Genomic DNA, 25,751 nt, shown 5'->3' with positions numbered 1-25,751 from the left:
GACACTGACCCTATAATTCAGCAGACTCTATCCCTAAAATGCCTACAACTCGCCCTGCCTAAACACTCCGACCTGTCCCTCAATTCTATCCGGACACAAATGGTTTTTTCCTGCCTATCTTTCCCTAATCAGCAGCCAGCACGTTGATGTGTGCTCTGTCCCTGAATCTAAGCAGCATAATGACGCCGCTGCGGCTGCCTCGAACTTATAAAGACTTGGTCACATGCTTCAGACGGCCAATCACAGCTACTGAGACATTTGCAGGCATGGCTGGGATGGCTTAAGGCACACCAGTTAAACGATTGTTGATTGGCTGTTGAAAGCCCGCCATGAAAAGAGCGCCAAAGCATGCAAAACCCGGAAATAAAACGACCGAACACGGATTTTTACCCGAACATACAGTAAAGTGTCCGTGTCCGTGTTCGGGTACAAAAAATCCAATTATTCGGTACGAACACGAATAATACAGTCCGTGTTCGCTCAACACTAGTCATGGATTCAGACTGACACTTTGTCATAAATTACATTTCTTAGACTCGCAGGTGGAAGACACCATCACTTCTAAATCCATCCATGAAGAGTTCTGGCATCCTAACCATGGAAATGTGCTATTCCTTCATGGTGTTACAAGAAAAAAAAAAAACAGCCCTACCATGTGTAAAATGTATTTACCATTACAACTCACTACAGGCAAACAGCTTTTTAATCCGCAACCCCGTGCCTCCCTGCCAGGAGAACACTATAGGTCTGCGGGAGTGATTTCCCCGTTAACACAGTCAGTGGAATCAAGCTATTTTCTTTCCTGCAGCCCATAGTTGCAGGAAAGAAAATTGCTCCGTCTATGGCCAGCTTAAAATGGTTGTAAAGTCAGAAAGTTTTAATGCAATAAGCTGACAGCTCCGTCTCTGCACACACAGTGGAGAAGGAGCTGTCCTCCACCTGCTCAGTGGGAATCGGCAGATCGATCCCTGCTGAGCAAAACTGACTCTGCTGGGTGCACCGCCCCTGTGAAAGGAGCCTATGGGTGACATCCCCACATGGCATAGGCATTGCATCTATTGGCTATTCACTGAAGCCGCCCTTGGAGATCATGTAAGCAGACTACAGCGCCCATGGAATAGGTATACACATCTTTCCTTACAGGGTAGTTAATATAGAGCTTAGAATGGGGGATGGCAGCAGGTTTAAAGTATTACTAAAGGCAAAACTTTTTTTTTTTTTTGTGTGGGTGGAGGGGAGAGGTATTAGAACCCCTGTCTGTTTATTGCTGTCTGTGCCCCAGTTAAGGAGATTCACCCTCTCTATTGGTCCTGTTGACCATTATTGTTAACAGTAAAAGAAAATCCCAAATTTTGGGTTGTCCCCAAGAAAGTAATAGAGAGGGAATCTTCCAATGGGGGCACTAGTTCTGGTGACCTGGTGGTCCCCAAGGAATTCCCTTAATTTGCAGGGATTTCCTCTCACTTCCTGTTTGGTTGTGGGACAGGAAGTGAAGTGAAATCTCCGCAATGGTACACAGATTGCAAAAATAAATTTAATGGGTTTAAGCGCTCATCTGCTCTATCCAAAATGGGGAAAAATAAAGTTTTGCCTATAGTTCTACTGTAAGTTTTTAGATAGGATTTGTCTGGACTTGTACTTTAACTTCTTTTAACGTGAAGCGTGAATTGCCCCTGTTTTAACCAGTAGCACAGTATGACAAATCTTTCTGTACGGAGTCCTAATGATGCATGGTTTCCAACTTTCAGAGGAGCTCTTGAACATCCTGTTCATGTTCCCTGTTCACCACTGTTATGAAAAATGATCCCAAACTCCTGACAGTATGTGCATTTTGTGAACCTTTCAAAGTCTCAGCTGTTCCTGTCTGTAAAAGACAAGTCAGCCAGTCAGCAAAAGGCTTCAAGGTGCGCATAATACAGCAAGGAGATGGGGGGTGTCCGTTACCCAGCATACCCATTTTTGGCCCTTAGTCACTCGGAATTCCTGGCCTCTCTTTGCTCACATGGCAGAGATAAAATGACTCCTGAGGAAACCTGATTATTCAGGTAGAAGCTGCCTTCACCACAGAATAAAAACTGTGCAATGGGAACAGGACGACTTTACTTCCTGTTTTTACTGGAAGACCCAGAGACACAGCGCCGTGCCCCACAGGCATTGCCGCAAAGGTAATACATCCAGATAAAGCTTGTCAGGGAGATTAACAGGAATTTATAGCCATAAATCTCTCTCAGCAGTGCTGAACCTCTCCTGATTTACTACACTCGAACTCTGAAGGTTGCTGTACATAAAGGAAGCAAGGCTTCGACGTTACCATAGATTGGCTATCCAACTTTTTTCTTTTTTTGAACTGTAATTTTACCTATACTTGAGCTTGTGTACTAAACCTAATAGGCCTGCACGATATTGGAAAAAAAAATATATTGCGATATTTCTTTTTTCAACGATATATATTGCGATATTGAGAATAGATGGAAATCATGAAGTATTGCAGCAGGGCATGCAGGCAGCAGCACAGCCTTCTGCGCCGTGCTTCCAGTGGGATGACAGTATGAATGGAGGAGAATTAAAAGAAGGCAGTAGTTGCCCCCATTGTGTCCAGTGAGGCCAGTGACTGCAGGTCAATGGGAGGCTCCAGCCACCCAGCAAGCTGCTCTTCTCAATGGAACACCCTCCATGCACCCCGCACTGAGTATTAGCAGTCTCCCCACATAGCTGTCACACCCATAAGCTGGTTGAGTGTCTCCCCAGCATCCCCTGCATTGTGTACTGTCTGTGTTCTCCAGCACAGCCATTCCTAGCATAGGGAGGGTCTCTCTCACCTGAGCATGCCGGGTACCTCATGAATCCTGCCCGGGCTACTCATACGCGGAGATCTATTTGAACTGTCTCTGCGTGCTGCAGGTGACATCACCCCCCTCCGGTGTGATAGGACACCGCTGGAGCTGTCTGTGTGCAGAGGCAGCTGATAAAACGCAGGGGATGCTGGGAGATGTAGTCTTTGTAGGCGCCAACCAGTGGAGGAACAGGGGAGCGAAGAACTACATCCCCCACACTGCCCCCCGGTGTGCGGAGCTTATCTATGGGCAGAGAATGGAGCTTCACGGAACATGGGACGGATGTAATCACTGTGAGTCCTCCTCCCCCCCCCCCCCCCCCCCGCCGAGTCCCGACTTCTCCCTGCCTATACTAAATATCGTGTCTTCGGCGATATGAATATCGCCCACGCCCGCAGAACGATAGTCGATATCATATCGACTATCGTTCAGCCCTAAAACCTATTAAACATATTGAAGTGGTTGTTAGTCATTTACGTTTGCTTTTTACATCATTTAACTTTTTGACATGCTGGTAGGTTAAAGTGATACTCGTGTTTTTTTTTTTTTTTCCAAATTTTTTTTTTTTGTTACAAGTATAAGGGGTTTGTTATTTTTATCTGCTTTGTGAAGTGGTTTTGCACAGAGCAGCCCCCCTGATCCTCTTCTCTGGTCCCTCGCTGTCACTCCTGGCCCCTCCCTCCAAGAAAACAGCAATTCCCTGATGTTGGGACTTCAAGGGCACTTTGATCATACAATATAAAGAAATGGTAATTATAAAAAAATATATATTTTATTCACACATCCTAGAATAAAAAATATTCCAAAACCGTGTGAGAGATAGCGATAAGGCTGTAACTTCCTTTACCCGACGCATTTCGGAGTGAATCTCTCCTCCATCAGGGGTGTGAGAGGTGTCAGTCAAAATCAATCACGTGGCTTTACAAATGAACATTCCATGTATTCATTAAAAACTTACAGCTGAGTAAGCAAACTAAGCCAGAAGTGGGAGTGGGTACCTGTCAAATCCCAGTACCCACCCCCACCCCCTAAAGGTGCTAAATGTTGCAGCTGAGGGGGGGGGGGGGTCAGACAAGCCAAGCTTGCTGTTTTGGTTGGAGCTCTGCTTTTAAGTACCTGTAATAAGTAAATATATCTTAGGGCCTGTTCATACCAGGTGTGGTAGGACTGTGTGCAGCTAATCCAATGCAGTTCCACCACAAGGACAAGGCAAAATGCCTAATTTCCAATTTAGCCAAGTGAATTTGTGCTGTGTGTGGCTGGGTTCTAGCGCAGCTGTTGGTGTGAACAGGCCCTTAAAGTGCTATTAACTCTGATTTAAAAAAATACAATTTTTCTATACATTCTTGACTCAAAAAGTCTCTTCTGCTGCTCTCCGCCTCCTCCAAAACTCCAATTCCTTTTTTTTTTTTTTTTTTCTGCTGCTGTGATCTGGCTTTTTAGATCATGGGTGCTCCACTTTTAGCCCTCCAGCTGTTGCAGAACTACAAGTCTCATGAGGCTTTGCAAGCCACTGACCATTACAAGTATGACTTCCAAAGGCAGAGGCATCATAGGACTTTTTAGTTCCACAATAGGTAGAGGCCCACAGGTTGAGCACCCATGTTTGAGGGCGGCTATCTTCTTTCTTCCATGGTCTCGCTTGTATGTAGGAATATACTGTAATACTGTAGCCACCCTCTTTTGCTTGCTCCCAAAGTGGACTATAGACTACTGTATGTACTATGGGATTTGTAGTGTGTAGGGCAGTGCTCATCAACACAACTAACGTGCACTGCTTGTTCCAAAAAGAAGTGAAGGAAAGGGAGAGGGTGGGAAGCGCACAGAACAGTTACAAGGAGGCAGAAAGCAGGAAGAAACCATTTATCAAAAAATAGATTGCAGGGCCGTTAGGTAATGGATGAGTATGGATTGTTTGTGGAAAATAAGGATATAGTTTTAGTTGATTGAGAGCCGGTTCACACTGCCGCGACCATAAGTCGCCCCATGTCGGAGCGACTTTTTACCGCGACTTATACGACAGACGACTTTGTGTTTGGCCAAATATGTTGTGACCTTCCCTTTTTTTTTTTTTTTTTTACTCATTTCCTCATTGCCCACCAGTGCCACGTATCAGTGTCCACCAGTGCCACTGCCCACCAGTGCCACGTATGTGTCCACCAGTGCCACTGCCCACCAGTGCCACGTATGTGTCCACCAGTGCCACTGCCCACCAGTGCCACGAATCAGTGTCCACCAGTGCCACGAATCAGTGTCCACCAGTGCCACGAATCAGTGTCCACCAGTGCCACGAATCAGTGTCTACCAGTGCCACGAATCAGTGTCCACCAGTGCCACGAATCAGTGTCTACCAGTGCCACGAATCAGTGTCTACCAGTGCCACGAATCAGTGTCTACCAGTGCCACGAATCAGTGTCTACCAGTGCCACGAATCAGTGTCTACCAGTGCCACGAATCAGTGTCTACCAGTGCCACGAATCAGTGTCTACCAGTGCCACGAATCAGTGTCTACCAGTGCCACGAATCAGTGTCTACCAGTGCCACGAATCAGTGTCTACCAGTGCCACGTATCAGTGTCTACCAGTGCCACGTATCAGTGTCTACCAGTGCCACGTATCAGTGTCCACCAGTGCCACTGCCCACCAGTGCCACGTATCAGTGTCCACCAGTGCCACTGCCCACCAGTGCCACGTATCAGTGTCCACCAGTGCCACGTATCAGTGTCCACCAGTGCCACGTATCAGTGTCCACCAGTGCCACGTATCAGTGTCCACCAGTGCCACGTATCAGTGTCCACCAGTGCCACGTATCAGTGTCCACCAGTGCCACGTATCAGTGTCCACCAGTTCCACGTATCAGTGTCCACCAGTGCCACGTATGTGTCCACCAGTGCCACGTATGTGTCCACCAGTGCCACTGCCCACCAGTGCCACGTATCAGTGTCTACCAGTGCCACGTATCAGTGCCACGTATCAGTGTCTACCAGTGCCACGTATCAGTGCCACGTATCAGTGTCTACCAGTGCCACGTATCAGTGCCACGTATCAGTGTCTACCAGTGCCACGTATCAGTGCCACGTATCAGTGTCCACCAGTGCCACGTATCAGTGTCCACCAGTGCCACGTATCAGTGCCACGAATCAGTGTCCACCAGTGCCACTCACACAGACCAAGCAGAGATAATGGAATATATATACCATTTTTTTATATATCTCCTATAGGCATGGCTGCAATGTGGGGAATGCCTGGCTAATCTTTCTTGTTCCTGGAAAGTCTGATAAAAAGTCGCTTCAATTAAGATAAGGAGGCGACTCCCATTGAAGTATATGGGACAGGTCGGATCACAGGTCGCCTCAAAGTAGTACAGGACCCTTTTCTGAAGTCGGAGCAACTTCAGCAGTGCCAATTAAGACGGCACTGATTGATTAACATTGCTTTTGTTATGTCAAGCAACCTGGGGCGACACAAGTCGCCTCACAAGTCGTGCTAGTGTGAATGGGCTCTTACTATGCAAATAAGTTGTGACTTGTCATGTGGCTTTGAACGGTCAAGTCACATGATAAATTGCACTGGAATGAACCAGGGCTTTAACTGGAGAGTGCAAAATGTGGTGCTGCTGTGCTAGAAGCTGATTGGCTACCATGCATTGCTACACTACGTTTTGAACTCTCTAGTTAAAGCCCTGGTTCACACCAGTGCAATTTGTCATGTGACTTGACTGTTTAAAGCCACATCACAAGTCGCACCCTATTTGAGTGAATGGAACTGTCACGTTACTGCGACTCAAGTAGCTGCAAATTTGAAAAAGGTTCCTGTTCTATTTCTGTGCGGCTTGCATTGACATCTGTTGAATGAAGTTGCACAGATATCAGCAAGCTGCATATGAAATTGTTGAACTAGCGCAACTGGTGTGAACCAGGGCTTAATAAATCACCCCCATAATAACCAAAGAGAATCGGTCTTGTATCGGTCTGGTAGAGCAAATTCAGCCTTTTTGTAAGGTTGTTCTGTAAGGCTCCATGCAAACTGGCTTAAAAATTTGCTGCTACTACAGGAGTTTTGCCTGTAGAAGCAGCTCAATGTTTTCCTATATGTCCTTGCACGTTAGGGTAAGAGGCATATTTTAAGCTCAACCTTTAGAGGTAGAACAAAAATAACCCTTCTGATTGGAGCTTTCTGGCAGAAAAAAAAAAACGCGAAACTCCTCTAAACGCTGTACATTTTTTTTTTTTTTTTTTTCCCCCGCCAAGAGAACTGGCGTTTCTTTAAGCCCAGTGTGCATGGAGCCTAATACATACTATTGTACTTTGTTGGCTGACAGCATATATTTGGACCCAGAAACATTATCTACAGTATAGTAATGTAATAAATCCTTTATCTTTTCCTGATGGGATAGGGTGTGAATGTGTGGTGCCTGCCTTTCAACAGCCTGTTCATTATCTTTGCATCTCTTAAAAGGATGTATGACTAAAACTCTACATAGAAATTCAAACTCTAATAATAGCTGGAATACACGATAAGAAAATCGGCCGAAAATTTCCGTTCAGCGAGCGATCGGCCGATATTCTACTCGTTAATGCCTGACCATCAATGAGCGATATCGATATTGTGAATAAAAAATACCGCTTGAAAAACAAGAAAAAATTCTGTCTCGTTTGCGAATGAACGATATGCTATACGTTGGTGTTGAGGTCGTTCAGTTTAAATCTGTATAACCTCATCACGCACAAACACTGTTTCGATGGTCGGCGGGCAACGGTCGGGCGATATTTGGACCGTGTATGTTGGCAACGTTTTTGACCGACAAATACTTTTTCAAAAGTCGGTGGTCGCATGATTGGGCGATATTATAATCGTGTATTCACACCATAAGCTATATATTTATATTAAAGCAACGACTAAAACATTGTCTGACAGTTGATGTGCAATGTTCAAATTACTGAACTGTCTTCAGTATCTTCTAACCGTCTAATACCTTTTTATATTTGTAGCTTCCATCTAAGACCTATTTTTTATTTTTTTATTTTAGGTTTCTTTGTACTAAATCCTAATAATTAATGTAAAGGTAAATTAAAAAAAAAAAGGCTATACTTACCTGCTCTGCACAAAGCGGCCTCAAACCTCCTCCTTTTAGGGTCCCCTGCCAATGCCCCTGGCCCCTTCCCTCTGTCCAATGCTTCTGTGGGAAGATGCTTCCCATGGGGGCACTTGAAGCCAACTCTGAATTTAGCATAAAAAGAAAGATGAGAGCACCTCGAAGTGTAATATTTAATACAAGTGGGGACAATCAGCCCAAAAAAAACTCAGAGTACAGGTTCAGGAAGCTCATCGAAGGGTCCGTGCCTCCAGTCTAGGTGGATGTGATGCCGCGATATAACAGGGAGCTCGCCAGCAAGGACCGAGTGTTTCTGGGTAGAAGCTAATGGGATGGAAGCGTGGAGTGCAGCGTGTGAAGTCACCAATGGGAGGGAGAGACAATGCGTTTCAGAGCATGCGCAAGGCCCGTAGTACAGAGCATGCGCGCTCCTTTCTTAAGTGATCACTTGAGAAAGGAGCGGGCCTTCTCTGAAATGCTTTGTCTCCTTCCCATTGGGGATGTCACTTGCCAGATGGTGCTGTACTCCACGCTGCCATCCATCCAGCTTCTACCCGGAAACACTCGGTCTTCGCTGGCAAGCTCCCTGCTATACCACGGCATCGCCTCCATCTGGACTGGAGGCACGGACCCTTCTGCTGCTGGATCATCACCCTTAAATGAGCTTTCTTAACCTGTACTCCTATGTGAGTTTTTATTTGGCTGATTGTCCCACTTGCATTAAATATTACACTTAGAGGTGCTCTTGTCTTTTTTTTAATTCTACAGGCCACTAAATAATCAAACTGTAACAATGTAAAGGATTACTCCAGTTAACTGTTTAGCATAGAAGAGGTTTGCACAGGAAATATTTAAAGAGGAAGTAAACCCTCCTCAGGAAGTTGTACCTATAGGTAAGCCTATGATAAGGCTTACCTATAAGTACTGTAAATATCTCCTAAACATGTACGGTTTAGGAGATATTTACCTTTAATGCAGCCAGTGACGTCACTGGCGCATGCGCTCTGAAGGAACGGCTGATCGTGCCGTTCCTTCAGAGCCCCGTGCCGTGACCGCCGGCTCCAGTGCGCGTGAGTGACGTCACCGCGGCTCCGGCCAATCAGATGGCCGGATGCCGCGATCCCGGAAGACGGGCGACTGAACATGTCGCTCGTCATACAGGTAAGAGAGCGGCACGGCGGGGGCTCGTTCTAAGGTATTTCATAATGAGCTAGTATGCGATGCATACTAGCTCATTATGTCTTTCTATTGCAGGTTGTAAAAAAGTTTACAACCTCTTTAATACCTGGCCAGCGCTGTGTGATGTGATCTCTGGTGTTCTGGATGCACCAAATGCCGGGTTTGTAAGTCTTCATGCCAGAGATTCTCCGTCCCACCAATCCCAAGTTTTCTTCAGTGTAATTATGCACACCCCTAATCATTTCTATTCCCCTCCTTCACCCCAGTGCAGATTACAGGTAGTTATTGTGTACAGAGAGGCACTTTTGAAGAGCAAATACTGCACAGCAGAGCATAATTGGCAAGTCAAGCCTGGCGGCACTCGCATAGCCAGACCTGGCTGTGACCGATCATGAGAAAATTTATTTAAAATGCAATCAAGGTAAATTAAAAAGACTTTCAACTTTCGCAAACACAGGGCAGTGGTTTTACATAACAATAGCAGTTTATGGATTTTAATGGTTAGAGTTGATTTTTAAATAAAATGACTTGATCTTTTACTTGTGGCATTGCTTTGAAAACTAATTGGTTTACTAGTATTTATCTATATTCCTCCATTGAAAAATGTAATTATTTTGCAATTTAAAAAAAAAAAAAAACCCTCTGTAGTCGTGCACTTTGAACAGCCAACATTGTGTATCTTTGCTACCTTTTCCTTCGTAGGGAGCTAGTTCATAGTTCGTCAGTTGCTATCGCTATTGCTGCATTGATATGGCTTACAAAATGGAAAAAACAGTATTGCGATTAATTTGCTCTCACATCTCAGTACTGTGTTCTGTTGCATTGATCACGTCTACCTTATTTTCCAGAATAAGACATAATGACCATTCATATTTTTACAAGATGTATCATCTTGGCAGCAAGCTGGTGTGTTGGCACAAGGTAGTTACCTTGGCGAGATTAACCTTTTATGTCTGGTCTTTATAATTTCTTTAGGGCTTGCCCTTCTGGATACAAGTGTGTGTAATTCACCGTGATCTCATTAACCTCAGCAGTTCATTGACAGAACGAGCGTTGGGGTGTTGTGTTTAGTGAGCCATGGCTGACAGCATGAAGCTCGGCCAAGCTAGTAGGACCTTAGCTGTAGGCGGTCTTTATACCACCCTGTAATCATTAACCTCATAGTCAAACATTGATGCATTAAATATTCTAGTCATTTCTACTTTTCACTATGGGTACTAAATCCTCGTTTTGTTCCGCAGCGACCACTTATTACATGTACTTCTGAGAAACGCTAGTACAGTACCTTTTTGTATCTTTTCCCTGCACATTCTTTTGGCGAGCCTTATCTCTTCTGTCTAGATATTTGCTGAGAGTTCTATTGGGTTCATTTTCAGTTAGTCTTAAGGGCTGTATATCCTCCGATTTTTCTGTCTTCTCAGCGTTCATTACCGTTTTTAGTCGACAGTCCATAAATGTTCACAAAATTTCTCGTCTGATTTTTCTTTCTTTTTTTTTTTTGGCACATTTGTTCCTAGATTTCCGGGTTGCCAGCAACTTCAGATCATGCGCGGTCTTTCGTATCCGATTTTTCACAGACGTACTGCATACACATTAAACGAAAATCAGTCGTCTGGGGACGGACGAAAAAAAATTTTGGTGTTTGTCCCTTTTTTTTCGTTGAAAATGTCACCATCGGCTGCTGAAAGTTGTGTACACACTAGGCGAAAATCGGACGATTTCACATCGGGCAGGAATTTTCGGCAGATTTTCTACTAGTGTGTACCCCACTTTAGTTGATAAAAGGATAGATAGAAGCTCTTTATGTGTGTGTCTTTTAGCCTTCCTTCTCATCACTATTTCTGTCACCAGGCTATCCTATGCTTGCATAAATAGCAATTTTGTCTATTTAAATATAGCTGTTCACATTTGTTCGCTAGGCATAGGGAAAGTTGGGAAACCTATTTAACAGCTGACGAAAACTGTATTTGCCTAACTTTTAGATGATGCCCTCATGTATGAAAGGCAAAAATCAAGGTGGAATTATGGGCAAGATAAAAAATGACATACTGTATATGATGCCGTCGGTCAGTAGAATAAACACTTCAATTGTGTTTTTGTTTTTTTTTTTTGTGTCTTCCCTATAACCATTTTATTATTTGACCCTGCCAGTAAAGCCACGTTTTTTGACTTTGGAGCCTTACAACTTAAATTGTGGAATTTTAGGGATGCACTGAAATGAATATTCTGGGCCGAAAGAGAAACCGAAAATTCAGGATGCCCTGGCCGAAAACTGAAAATGAGTTTTTTTTCCCCCCAAATGATTTTAAAATAGTTTTTTCTATCATTTTATTAATATTAGATTAATATTAATATAATGTAAGTTGGAGGACACTGACTGCGGCGGCCATTCATTTTCAGAAGGAGACATGAAAAAACACATACATATAAGCGCTAAAGTCCATCCAACATAAATAATGACTGAATGCTAGGAGGGAGGGGGGGGGGAGTGGAAAAGGGAAGGAAAGGGTAGGAAAAGCAAATCTAAAATAAATTGGTAAAGAAGTATGCAATGTCCATAGAATAAGATATCCAACTGCACCAAGCAGCTCTTCTCAGAAGTGAGGAAAACTCTGGAACAAATACAAAAGCACAGAACAGCGCTCTAATGGCGCTTTTCCACTGCATGGAACCGAACGGTTCGGCTCGCTTTTGTGCTTTTCCACTGCTGGTACCGCATGGTACGGTGTAGGTACGGTACGGTGGCGCTTTTCCACTGCATGGAACCGAACGGTTCGGCTCGCTTTTGTGCTTTTCCACTGCTGGTACCGCATGGTACGGTGTAGGAAGGGTACGGTACGGCGGCGCTTTTCCACTGCATGGAACCGAACGGTTCGGCTCGCTTTTGTGCTTTTCCACTGCTGGTACCGCATGGTACGGTGTAGGAACGGTACGGTACGGCGGCGCTTTTCCACTGCATGGAACCGAACGGTTCGGCTCGCTTTTGTGCTTTTCCACTGCTGGTACCGCATGGTACGGTGTAGGAACGGTACGGTATGGTACGGCGGCGCTTTTCCACTGCATGGAACCGAACGGTACGGCTCTCTAAAACAGTACCACCTCGATTGTGGTTCCAAGAGGTACCATACCGGTACCATATCCCACAATCCTTTGCATGCAGTCACTACTAGCCACTGATTGGTCAGAGAATCGTTGTTATCCCACCCACTTAACTTTAGTACTACTTTAGTGGAAAAGCAAACCGTACCGAACCGTTCCAACACCGTACCATGCGGTACCAGCAGTGGAAAAGCAAACCAGGCCAAGCAGGACCGAGTAGAGCTGAGCCGGTACTTGCAGTGGAAAAGTGCCATTAGTGCAGACAGATTTTATTGAAGTGTGTTAAAACAAATGTAACAACTTGCAAGAAGCCACGGCATGAAAAGGCTGTTGTATCAATGATTGAGCAAGACTCCTCTAGGTGGTGCCGTCCATCCACATGTAAGGACAAAACCGAAGTAAGCCCTCCGTCACAGGAGGAGAGGTGCCGGCTGTCTCCTGTGGTAGTCCGGGTCAGAAGCAGAGCTGTGATGCGGAAGTGAAGATGAAAAAATATGGCCGCGTCTCCTGGAAGCTGAGGAAAGAGCACGTATATCTATTTGGGACCTGGCGCATGCTCAGAAACGAGGCTTCCGGGTGACGCTGATATCAATTTTTCATCTGTCAATGGATTGATGAAAAATGGATAAACAGAACGCCCATATGAAAGGGGCCTTAAACTGTCAAACCATCAAATGGCTGCGGTCAAATAACCAATCACATGTGCAGAATCATGGCAACTGCAGATCAAACCGAGGCAGATAGCAGCTTCTTTTTCTGTAAAAGTATAGGAGGGTTTAGCTCTGCTTCAAGCCACATGATTTTATGATTTTAAGCTGACTGTTGTGAGCTCCCCTGTCAGTGTTTTTATGCTTTGTCCCAACCCCTGTAACTGCCAATTTTGCTGGACTGCTTGGTCCACATCAGGGATCCTCAAACTACGGCCCTCCAGCTGTTGCGGAACTACACATCCCATGAGGCATTGTACAACTCTAATATTCAGACATGACTAGGCATGATGGGAATTGTAGTTCCTGGACAACTGGAGGGCCATAGTTTGAGGACCCCTGGTCTACATATTAGGGCGAAGACGACGAAAAAAAGTAAAGGCCTGTAAAATGAATAAATAAAAAAGAAAGGAATAAATATACTAGAATTGCAGGAATTACTAGAATACAGCAAGTATAGACAGATTAATGGAATTTGTTGCCATGTGCTAGAAGAACAATTCCCTTTTTGTGTGTGCGAATGTGGGGATTGCCTTGTTTTCCTACTATGTTGCACGTCCTGCACAGAAGCAGATAAAAATAGATGCCTCTTCATAACTCAGTGGTATGCTTGTATTGATAGCAACATGAGTGCCTCTGGGTTATATACTCTTACCAGGTGAATTGTAAAATAATCAGCGATGGTATCTGTATGGTTGTGTTGCAATACAGTTGGCATTGTATGTAATGTATAATCGGTGCTCCCTTCCTGTTATCTTGGAAACAGCAGGAGGTTCACACATGCTCATGCAAATAGGGGTTTTCCAGTTCAGCTGGAAATTTACTAAGAATTTGTCTTTTCAGAGGCGAAACGAATGATGACTTTCAGTGCTGTTCCTGCCATAAATAAAATGCATAAAAAGTTGTAGTGAATTCTTATGTATATCAAATATGTTGCAAGATATTTAAAAAGTTACTCTAATGATTTTTTATTTTGTTTGTCTTTTTTAGGGTTCCTCTTGGAATATACGTCGCACATTTATGGCGATTCGGCGCATAAGCACAGAATACTGCCAGGCTCAGCACAGCGTTGGTGCAGACAAGTGAGCAGAGAGGCCTCTCGGTGACACACCCCCCCTCCCCTGAGCCCACCCATCCATGTCCTGCACTCACTCTCGCCAGCCGCAGAAAAGCATATGGGAGTTCTAACTTATTATTTCACCTCACAGCCGCATATTTTTCACTACTTTTTATTTTTTCCTTTTGTGAAGGGAAGAATCGTACGGGGGAAATCTTCTCCTTTAATGAGTGCCTCATTGCTGTAGAGACCATCGGTCACTATATACGCGCATTTTTTAAGCTCTCTTCCCCCTTCTAGAAGTAATGTGAGGGATATCTCTTGGATGCTCCACTGCATCCCACAAAAAGTGCTCACAGAACGAACATCTCTCAATTGGGACTTTGCAATAACAGAATAACCTTTTTCCACCTGCAAATATATAAATATATTTTTCTTTGTAGAATTTTTTTAATATTTTCTGCTGTGAATTTTTTTCAGGATTTTTTTTAAATAAATAAACCTTATTTTTTTAAAGTTATCACAATGAACCGTCCTGCTCCAGTGGAAATATCTTATGAGTGTATGCGTTTTCTAATTACTCACAATCCAACAAATGCCACCCTCAACAAATTCACAGAGGTAAGGAGATAAGGCGTAAAGAGGTCTATAGTATGATTGAGCTGAGTTAAAGATTGAAGGGGCTGTCCTCATGAAAAATGTGATTTGCCATTTCCGCAACAATCTTTCCGTAAGATGGTTAAGATAATATAAGATTTTTTTTTTTACCTGCAGAAACCTCACTTGTGTAGACATCCAAAATGGCTGAGAGTGCTGCCAGGCATTAACATTTTGGATGTAATGTCCGCAAACCCAGCAGACACCGAACAGTCACTCCAGTGACATTCTGTAGCAGGGGTAGGCAAACTTTGGCCCTCCAGCTGTTATGAAACTACAAGTCCCATGAGGCATTAACTTATTCTGATAGCCACAAGCATAACTCCTTGAGGCCGAGAGATGATGGCACTTGTAGTTCTGCAACAGCTTGAGGGCCGAAGTTTGCTTACTCCTGCACCTATAGTATCCCTTTTTACACTTCCCCTGGCTGCTGCATAGAATGTTATGAAGGGCGTGGTGGAGGAGCTGGGCCAGCGCAGAGTAATTAGACACTCCCATAAGACGAGGGCTGTGACCAGCACAAAGGAAAGAGGCTGTACCATGAAATTGGCTCTTCCTGCAAATCCAAATTTTCTAGCTAGTTCAAAGCCACATTGAAAATGGGGGGGGGGGGGGGATTATGGAAAGAAACACGCCAAGTAAGCATTTAAAATACTTTATTCTGTGTCTTAACATGCATTTTTGCATTTGTGACAGGGTGTCTTTAAAGTGGTATTAAACTGTTTGTTTTTTTTTTTTGTTTTGCAACCTGCAAGGTAAAGCCCTAATGTGCTAGTACCTGAAAACAAAGCCCCCCAGCGCCGCCCTGTCACAGCTAGACATATGCCGGTTTTCGGTAATTCGATATATCGCGGTATTGCATAGCCACGGTATTGTTATTGTGGCATTTTTAAAATACCGAGTTTCTCTGTCAAGTCTGCCTGACTTGTGAATTGATACATTTCAGTGAGCTGGATGACTCATTCACTCACACAGCTAATGCCTTTCAGCATTAAGTCTCCCAGTAACTATAAACAAAAATGATTACATTTGTATCTTTTCCTTCCCTCTGCCAGGGAGAAAGGAAGTTTAACCTCTTAAAGACTGGGTCTTTTTCTGACACTTGTTGCTTGCAAGTTAAAATCCGTTTTTTTTTTGCTAGAAAAGTACTTAGAACCCCCAAACATTTTATATATTTTTTTAGCAGAGACCCTACAGAATAAAATGGCGATTGTTGTAATATTTTATGTCACACTGTATTTGCGCAGCAGTCTTTCAAACGCAATGATTAGACTTTAATGAATAAAAAAAAAAAAAAAAAAAACGTAACAGTAAAGTTATCCCAATTTTTTTTTTTTGTTACACAGAGAATCGTGATCTTTATTCCAAGCTAAAAATTCGTGATTCTCATTTTGGCCAGAATCGTGCAGCTCTAATAAATATATATATATCACACACACACACACACACACACGCATAGCAGCCCACATTACATTATTATATAGCCATCAAGCAGTGTCTACAAAAAATGCAGAAAGCTTGCCAGAGCAGGAACTGCAGGTTAGTCGCATGGTGCAAAAGCAGGATGGATTTCAAGGCCACTGAATTTTAAAAAAATGCTGCATGCACCTTTTTTCTGCGGAAAATGAGGGCATAGCAGCCCGTTCAAATCAATGGGCTGCTATGCCTGTGCAAATGTGGGCCGCCAACCTGCATACATGTGAACCGCCAACCCGCATACATGTGAACCGCCAACCCGCATACATGTGAACCGCCAACCCGCATACATGTGAACCGCCAACCCGCATACATGTGAACCACCAACCCGCATACATGTGAACCAGGCCTAAAGCAATAGTAAAGTCATTTATAAACAACACCTCCTTCAGGTTTAACCACTTCTTGACCACAAGGATTTGCCCTCTTAATGACCAGGCCATCGGATCGGAGCCGAGCGCCAGGACCAGTTACCACCAGTTAGGCCAGACACTGCTTGATGACCTATTTTAGGCCTGGTTCACAGAGTCTGTACTGACTGACTATATAATAATGTGCATAAGTGAACCAAAGCCCCTAAATTCAGCAATGAAATTGAAGTGAGGTGGAAATTTAATAATTTAAATTTAATAATAGAATACCGTGATAATACCGTATACCGTGGCAAAACCTTAATCAATTAATCGCAGCATGAAAATCTGATACCGTCACAAGCCTAGTCACAGCTGAGAGGGCTTCACTCTGTCTTCCTTCCAGGTTCGCGGACTTTGGCTGTGTAAGTGGCCGGAGCCGCGAAGAACATCGCTCCCGTGCATGCTCGCAGGAGCTGCTGCTTACGGCACAGGACTCTGAAGGAACGGCCCAGGTGGCCATTCCTTCAAAGTGCATTTGCTGGTGGCTGCATGTACATTAAATATCTCCTGAAGGGTGCACGTTTCCTAGGTAAGCCTTATTTTTATAGGCTTACCTTTAGGTAAAAATCAGAGATGGGAGTTTACTCCCACTTTAAAGTAGATTTTATCTAAACACGCTGCAGGCTATTTACATGCTACATTTGCTCTGAATAGATAAAGTTATGGGACAGGAAGTAAAGAAAAGTCTCCTCAATGGGACAAAGGCTACAAAAACTGGCAGGGGGTTTAACTCCCAAGTTAGAGATCAACAGCACAGAAACCATCCAATCAAGGGTCACCAAAAGAATTACTGCAGACTCCAGGGTCCTCCACTGGTTATCCAAAGACCACTCCTCAAAATAGGGATAAATGGAGGAAAGATCAATGGACAATAGAGTAGTATTGCTTAAAAACGACATACTTTATAAAAAATAAATAAACGGGCAGTCCCCGAGTTACAAACATCTGAATAATGGCCTGAATACACTATTCGAATATCGCCCGATCATTCGACCAGCGACTTATATAAAAGTGTTCGTTGGTCGAAACCATTCCCAACATACATGGGCCGAAATATCGCCCGACCGTTCATCGCCGATTCGTCAGTCGAAAACGTTGCCAACATTAACGATACAAAAATTTCCGGTAAACTATTTCCGGTCATGCTTGATGAGGTTCTACAGATTTCAAATGAACGACCTTAACACCAACGTATAGAATATCGTTCATTCGCAAACGAGATGACAGAATTTTTTGGATTTTTCAAACTGTATTCTTCGTTCACAATATTGATATCGGTCATTGATGGCTGGGCATTAACGAGTAGAATATCAGCTGAACGGAAATTTTCAGCCCATTTTTTTCTTATCGTGTATTCCAGCCATTACAAATGACTGATATTTACAAACTAAGGGAGACAACAGGAAGCAAAATTCACTCCTGTAGGAGTTCTCGTGGGAAAAAGGTGTCTACTAAAGCTTTACCACCAATACTTGTTTCCACAACAACCCAAAATGTTCTAAATCCAGTTGTCACAGGGACAAGAAAGTGACGTGAAATCTTCTGAACAGGGGCACAGACCACAAAATAAACATGTTACAGTGGTAGTGACCCTTCCTTATGCTATCCAAAAACTAAAAATAATTTTTTGGCTGGGGTTGCACTTAAAAAACTTACATTTTCCAACTTCTATACAAATTTAGCCGAAGAACAAACCTACAAGACCCTATCTTGTTTGTAACCTGGGGACTGCCTGTACTCCTAAATATAAAAGCATCTCATAGGCTAAAAACACCACATCAGAGAACATCAGCAGTTGTATAACATTGAGTCAGTAGCGTCGCCCTTTGTGCGTTTCATCTGTACATCGGACATCTTCAGGGGATAGAAGAAAGGAACATCAGCATACAAATGGCACTTTTCCACTGCAAGTACCGTCTCGGCTCTACTCTGCCCTGCTTGGCCCGGTTTGCTTTTCCACTGCTGGTACCGCATGGTACGGTGTTGGGACGGTTCGGTACGGTATGGTTTGCTTTTCCACTAAAGTAGTACTAAAGTTAAGTGGGTGGGATAACAACGACCAATCAGTGGCTAGTAGTGACTGCATGCAAAGGATTGTGGGATATGGTACCTGTTGGAACCACAATCGAGGTGGTACTGTTTTTGAGAGCCGTACCGTTCGGTTCCATGCAGTGGAAAAGCGCCGCCGTACCTTACCGAACCGTTCCTACACCATACCATGCGGTACCAGCAGTGGAAAAGCACAAAAGCGAGCCGAACCATTCGGTTCCATGCAGTGGAAAAGCGCCAAAAGAAGTATAGCTTCACCTCCATTTCTAACTTTATACAGTGTCCCTCCAGAACAAAATGACAGTATACCTCATAATGCATTGCTGCAAATGAGATTTATTAATACTTTAAGGCACATGCAAGATCTATTAAAAAGGTAAAAAAAAATAGCATACAGTAATTCCAGCTTTGCTATAAAAAAAAAAAAATCAAAGGATACAGACATGAGTAAACTTCTTGGTGCCCTAATGGTGCATTAAATAATGCTTCATTCCTCCTGAAAAATAATGAAGGTAATAGCAGTATGTATATTTGCATGCCTTTGCTATGTCAGAGTAAAGCAAAGAAAAGAGAATCTAGAAAGATATTGTAAAATGGACTGGACAGATTTGTTGGTACTCCTAGAAAAGACTGATTCATATTTGGATCATAGCGATATATTAAACGATCTTTTTCTGCAATAAATATTACACGTCTTCAGTCTTGTAATCAGTCAGTCATGGGAAAAAGTAGTCACTATGCTGTTTGGTATTCTCATGTGTACCGCACTGAACATTAACAACAGAAAGCAAAGGAGAGAGTTGCCTGAGGACAAGAGAAAATTATAGACCAGCATGTTTAAAGATAAAGGTTAGAAGACGATCTCCAAGCAGCTTGATGTTTCTGTGACTACGGTTGCAAACAATAAAGTAGAATGTCAGCCTTATATTAACTATACTTTAAAAATGTCATCTTCCCTCCTGCTACCTATCCTGCCTAACCTGTGTAATAATAATAAAAAAGAAACGTGTATACCTACCTATTTTTAGTCGGGTTTGGTCACATGATCCCCTCCATGTTAGTGAGTGGTGGCTGGATGGGAGGGAGTGCTCAACAGCCGCTGGTAATTCTGGGAGAAATTTCCAACCAATGCTGGAGCTCCCTCCGCTCCTTTGCAGCTGCCACTCACTAACATTGGGGGGGGGGGGGGGGGATCATGTGACCAGACGTAATCCAATTCCTACTATAGGCTGCCACTAAAAAAAAAAAAGTGTAAATCCTCACTCTAAAACTCCTTGGGATACCTCAAAATTATCTTTTTTTTTTTTTTTTTTTTTTTTTTTTTTTTTTTTTTATGGCTTTTAAACTGAAAGATTAGAAATTGATGTACCAGCTTAAAAAAAAAGTCATGTTCTAATTAGTTTGCAAATGATGGCTTAAAATTTTAGGTATTGGGTAACTTGGTATGCATGTATTACAGCCTTTATATTTTTTTGGGTTCAGGTTTCCTTTTTTTAGATCCATTCTCAAATGCTTGTTAACATTTTACATGGTTATTTATCAAGCGATTTGAAGTTATGGTGTTTATTAAAATGCAGAAAATCCTAACAATCAATATGTGCACTTCAATGGTTTGTCATGCTTAGATTTTCTTAAACCTTTTATATTTTTCTCCACAGGAGTTAAAGAAATATGGAGTCACCACTGTAGTGAGGGTCTGTGAAGCCACATATGATAAGGCTCCGGTAGAAAAGGAAGGCATCCAAGTGTTAGTGAGTATTTACTGTTACTCATCACTTTTTTTTTTTTTTTTTCTTTTAAGACCTTTTCTTAAGGATTGATATATTGCAGTCAGAGATCACCTATTGTTAGATTACTCCTTTTGTGGTTTGTGCCCAGCTATGTTGAATTAGGCCCCTTTCACACATACGGACCGTTCATTTCATCAGCTCAGTCACGTCAAAATGGAAGTATTCCTCAGTTCTTTCATCCGGGAGGAAGAAACGAAAACACCTTTGCCACAGCTCCCCCCCCCCCCCCCCCCCAAATGGCTCTGTCTCTTAAAGCGGACGTGCCGGTCTTGACTGATAATGCAAGATTGCATTGTTAAAGAGCTGCTTATGTGTAGTTAGGTTGGATATAATTCTATTTAGGATTATCAGTGGTGGAATAACCTGCATTTACCAAAAGGACCTTTCTGGGAAGATATTTTGGTGGCCTTGCAAACCAGTTTCTGTCTTCTAATTAGATTTTTCTAGCATGTCCCAAATATCCCTCCTGGATAATTATTTAAAAAAAAAGGCTTCAGTGTTCAGTAAGATTCTGATGATTCTCTACCTGCCCTGGCTCCTGCCTATTAAAATGGCTGTTAACCCTTACATATACCGAGTGAAGGGACTATCCCAGAGATGAAACCAATCCTACATACGTTGTACCTGCTTATCTGCAGTTTTCTCTTCTCTACAGCCCTTCAAAGTACATAATTTAAAACCACACTCACTTTCCCATTTTCCCAATACATTCCCTTGTATTAACTAATACAAGCAAACTAAAGTGCTTCCAGTGAATTCATGTCAGAATATTCGAAGTTACATACAGTGTCCTTTTTTAAAATATTTCCAGTGAATTCAGCAACACCGTAGTGATTCTACACCGACAGTAACCAGTAGTGTTGTCCTCTTCACCAGCATGCAAGCACACAGCCCACTCACCTGAACTTTTTGACCCTTATTACGGGCAGTCAAAAACTGGGTTGGCTATCTGATAATTCTGTTTGCAATAATCCGCTGTTCTAATTGTCAAGTGAACATCTAAGAACAGACTATCAGTGGTGGTGCTCTTGCACCTTTAAGTTCTCATACCAGGCCATGCTTAAAAGGGAAGGTAAGAAGAGAAGCCTCTCATAGTGCAGTAAATCCAGGTTTATCTAAAATAAAGTTAAAATCACACTTACAATGAGTAGATTGAATCACAGCATTCAAAACAAATTAGGAATGTCGGTTTGCGCTCTACCGCATTCCAAATTGGTGGTAGTGACGTGACACATTGATCCCACCCAATGACGGGTGGGTTCCTAGTTTGTGTGATTTTATAACAGCGTGTTGAATGAAAAAAAAGGACTCCATTCCACATCTGCACATTCATTGTGGTAGGGACAATCCTCCCCACTGAGCTAATGAATTCTGACAACGGAGAGACTTCCCTGCTGCCAGAATTTACTCATCAGTGCTGCCAGTTATAGCCAGTGGTGCTGGTCTAGTGGAAATTCCAACAGGGTGGTTGTACAGATGTTGATCTACTGATCGACTTCTGTACAACCTGTTGGAAAATTTGTCATTAGTAGATTGACTTCTGTACAACCACCCTTCCCATACATTGATCAAAATTCGGATGGTACCTACTACCTGCTAAACCGGCCTAATTTCGATCCATGTATGACTGGCTTTAGGGAGGGCAGCTCATTTGTCTACTGCATTTTCCTTTATTACCCAGTCACCGGTTGGAGGAAGGACACATCCTGTAAGTGTTGTCCAACTGCAGCAGTAAAAAAAATTGGGTCTTTTTGCCTTGTCAGACAAGGCTGGGACAGAACTGTGCAAATGTCAGGGCTGGATGGGCAGCAGTGCAAAACCTTTGGTAGGTGAATGGTGGATTTTCTCTTTATGCTTGCAATCCAACTTTAATAAAAAAAAAAAAATGTCCAATAAGGGCAGAGATTGTGTGTGTGTGTGTGTGTGTGTGTTCTTTTTTTTTTTTCTCTTCTGGCTTTAAAAAAAAAAAAAAAAAAAAAGTGTGCTGGTAGGATTACATTTTGACTGATATCCTTATTTGATTGCAGACCTGAATGGATGAGCTTACTGTAGTAACAGTGTGTACTGAGGTAAAAGATTCCGTGCAAACAAGAAAACAATGTGTCAAGTACAGAGATGCTGTTTGTGCCACCTAGTTGGAAACAGTAATTTGAAAAGGGTTCTTTGCTAAAAGCTTTGCATACACAGACATGTAAATCCAAAGGTGAGGAAGGTGAGCTGGACAAGAGAAACAAATGCGCTTTGTCCGTGTAAGTGCTTCATTGGTAGTACTGATCATTGTTCCAGTTACATAGAAGTGGTGTTCTACCGTGCAGAAAATCTACTTAAAGAGTGAACAGTATGATAACGCGACTGGAACACTGCAGTGTGAAGGTGCCTAAAAACCGGTAACTGCTTTGAATGGACAACACCGTCATTGAAATAGGTTGCCTATCAAAGTACACTGTCCTTTCACTAAGTGTAGACATGAAAGATAGCAGGAGTCTAAAAGATGCGAGTTTTATGGCATTTTATACATAAAATCTGAATTGTAACTGTATATTTGAGAGAACAGGAATGATATCTGATTAGTCTCAGTTACTTTTTTTTGTCCTTCAGAGTCTTATGGGGTAGGTAAAACATGATAATAAATGAACTGCTTCTTGCCTCTCAGTCCTATAAAAAAACACAGGGGGGCACCTCCAAGTGCAAGTATTTATAAGAAGTTTAATGGAGTAGCCGAATAAACACTCACGTGTTTCATGAATGTGCATTTCTAGTAGTATCAACAGAGGTGTCACCCAAGTTCCAGGTCAGTAGCCAGCTGCCGCTGGTGGTGTCAGACAGTGCAAGCCGGGTGACCACCAATCAGATGTAGGGGAGGACTTCTGTAACCACTGTTGTTGAATGCAAAAGTGATGCCATGCCCAGGGGACGGTCCTGTAGCCCTGGTAACTAATTGTCGAGTGCCAATCAGATCCCTTATCAAACCATAATGGGGCATAGGAAGGTACAGGATACTTACAGGAGGAGTGGGCGGGAGAGCCAGTGAGGAGCCAATCAAGATGCAAGCCGTTCCAACACTAGGGGGAAGGAGGAAGCGCCACTTGGGCTACACACCTCTCTACATTCCAATCCAAAACCTGAAAAATTGCATTAATCGTAAAAAATCAACCGGTTAGAACATAATGGTGCTATCAGTAATTACATTCTAAAAAAAGTACCGGTATATAGAAAGGATAGTAAAATGGGGCATATAAAAGGATATATACAATCCAGATATCCTTTAATATCACCCATTTTTTAATATCCCTTCCGAAACATGTTACCAGGGCAACAGGACTGTTCTCCAGTCGTGACAACACTTCCGTTTTCCATGGTGGTTACGGAAATCCTCTACATCCGATGAGCGGTGACTCGGCTCACACCTTCCGACACCACCACCAGCAGCGACTGGCCACTGACCTGGAACTTGGGCAAACCCTCGGTTGATATGGAACACATGTGAGTGTTTAGAAGTCCTTAGAAATAAATGGCACTTAAAGGCGCCCCTCTGTGTGTTTTTGTCTTACTGAGATCCTTTCCTGTTTCTAAGAGGAGCTGCCCACCTAGTGCTCTCTTGATACACCATTTCTTCCTATGGATTTATGGACTTTTTGTAGTTTTATTAACTATGACACCTATTACAATTGATTTTTTACAAGATTATGGGGGTTTTACATGCTAATTTACTAGAGATTGTGACCTATACCTTGCTGTTGTTGTGACCTCTCAGTCTATAAATATGGAGGTGTTCTGATTCCAGCAACTGCCTTGATTTACCAAGACTTTTGCCTAGTACACACAATGAGAAATTTGGATGGAAAATACCACTTCCGAAGCAATTGTACATAATTCTGGTCATTATTACACAGCTATCGAGAGCTAATCACGAAAGTTCATGCTAAAATATCCAAGGGCAAACATGAAAATTTTTCTCAGGAGATACTAGAATGAATTAATGATTTGATTTTCATTTTAATCAGTAGAGTATACACCTAAAAATAAATCGGAAGACCAAGATCATGCTTGGAATTGAGGGAATACAATACAACCCACTTCCGAAGTTGTTTTCTGACGTACAAGAATTTTCAAAAAATCGGTAACCTATTGGTTTTCGAAATGGAGAGAAGAAAAAAAAAAGGGGGGGGGATCATTCCTCTGATATTCTCATTGTGTGTACGACGTGGCTTAGGTTTACAGAGTAGATTCAAATCTGCAAAAACAATTATTGGACCCCTTGTATTTCTACATGGGTTATGTATGAAGTCAGATAGCTTTATGTAGGCTGATGGCTTAATGTAGTACCTAGTGATATTTAATAAATGGCCCAATATTACCGCATGAATGATGCCAATATGATTGATTTACTTTCTTGGTGAAGGAAAAATCACTACATCTACAGAGTTTAGGACAGGGCTTTTGTGCCCTTGCACTTAAAACTTTTGGTTAACCCTGGTATAATTTAGTGAAACCTCATCCAGGATATGCTTAACACAAGTAGAATCTTTAACCACTTCTGGACCGGAAGGATTTGCCCCCTTAATGACCAGGCCATTTTTTGCGATTCGGCACTGTTACTTTAACAGGCAATTGCGCAGACGTGCGACACTGTACTGGAGTAAAATTGAGGTCCTTTTTTTTTTCCCCAAAAACGGCGCTTTCTGTTGGTGGTATTTGATCAACTCTGCTTTTTTTTTTTTTTTTTTTGCGCTATAAACAAAAAACAGCGACTATTCTGAAAAAAAAAAAAAATGATATATATATATATATATATATATATATATATATATATATATATATATATATATATATATATATATATATATATATATATATATATCATTTTTTTTTTTTTCACATTCTGCTATAGAACATCCCCCCCCCCCAAAAAAAATTAAAATTAAAAATTTTTTAACATGTTAGGCCAATTTGTTTTCCGCTACATATTTTTGGTAAAAGAAAATCGCAAAAAGTGTATTTTGATTGGTTTGCGCAAAAGTTATCACGTCTACAAACTACGGGAAAGATTTGTGTCATTTTTATTCTGTTTTTTTTTTTTTTAACTAGTAATTGCGGCGATTTGCAATTTTTAGCGGGACTGCGACATTGCGGCGGATAGATCAGACCCCTAACTGACATTTTTGACACTTTTGGGAGGACCAGTGACCTTACTACAGTAATCAGTGCTAAAAATATGCACAGTTACTGTAATAATGACACTGGCAGGGAAGGGGTTAACACAGTGGGTGATCAGGGGTTAAATGTAAGTCTAGGGGGAGTGATTCTAACTGTGGGGGGGTTTTGGCTTTTGAAATGATCACCGAGACCTGTGATCCTATATATAGCAGTATCACAGGCACTGTGATCATTCCAGA

General features: G+C 42.5%; 1 protein-coding gene across 3 annotated transcripts in view; it reads left to right on the top strand.

Annotated features, from left to right (window-relative positions):
• The window catches only part of PTP4A2 (protein tyrosine phosphatase 4A2), a 326,374-nt gene that overhangs the window by 285,059 nt on the left and 15,564 nt on the right, over nucleotides 1–25,751 (top strand). For 2 of the 3 annotated variants that reach the window (XM_082245157.1, XM_082245158.1), the window contains exons 2-4: nucleotides 13,904–13,995; nucleotides 14,488–14,591; nucleotides 20,224–20,316. In XM_082245157.1, the coding sequence (XP_082101283.1) occupies nucleotides 14,496–14,591; nucleotides 20,224–20,316 (189 nt within the window). In that variant the 5' untranslated portion in view covers nucleotides 13,904–13,995; nucleotides 14,488–14,495. Of the gene's footprint in view, nucleotides 1–13,903; nucleotides 14,592–20,223; nucleotides 20,317–25,751 lie in introns of all 3 variants that reach the window. The other variant, XM_082245156.1, reaches the window with a different exon arrangement.

The sequence above is a fragment of the Pelophylax lessonae genome, assembly GCF_965119305.1.
Source record: "Pelophylax lessonae genome assembly, chromosome: 2".
Lineage (NCBI taxonomy): Eukaryota > Metazoa > Chordata > Amphibia > Anura > Ranidae > Pelophylax > Pelophylax lessonae.
This window is presented reverse-complemented; position numbering and strand designations above follow the sequence as displayed.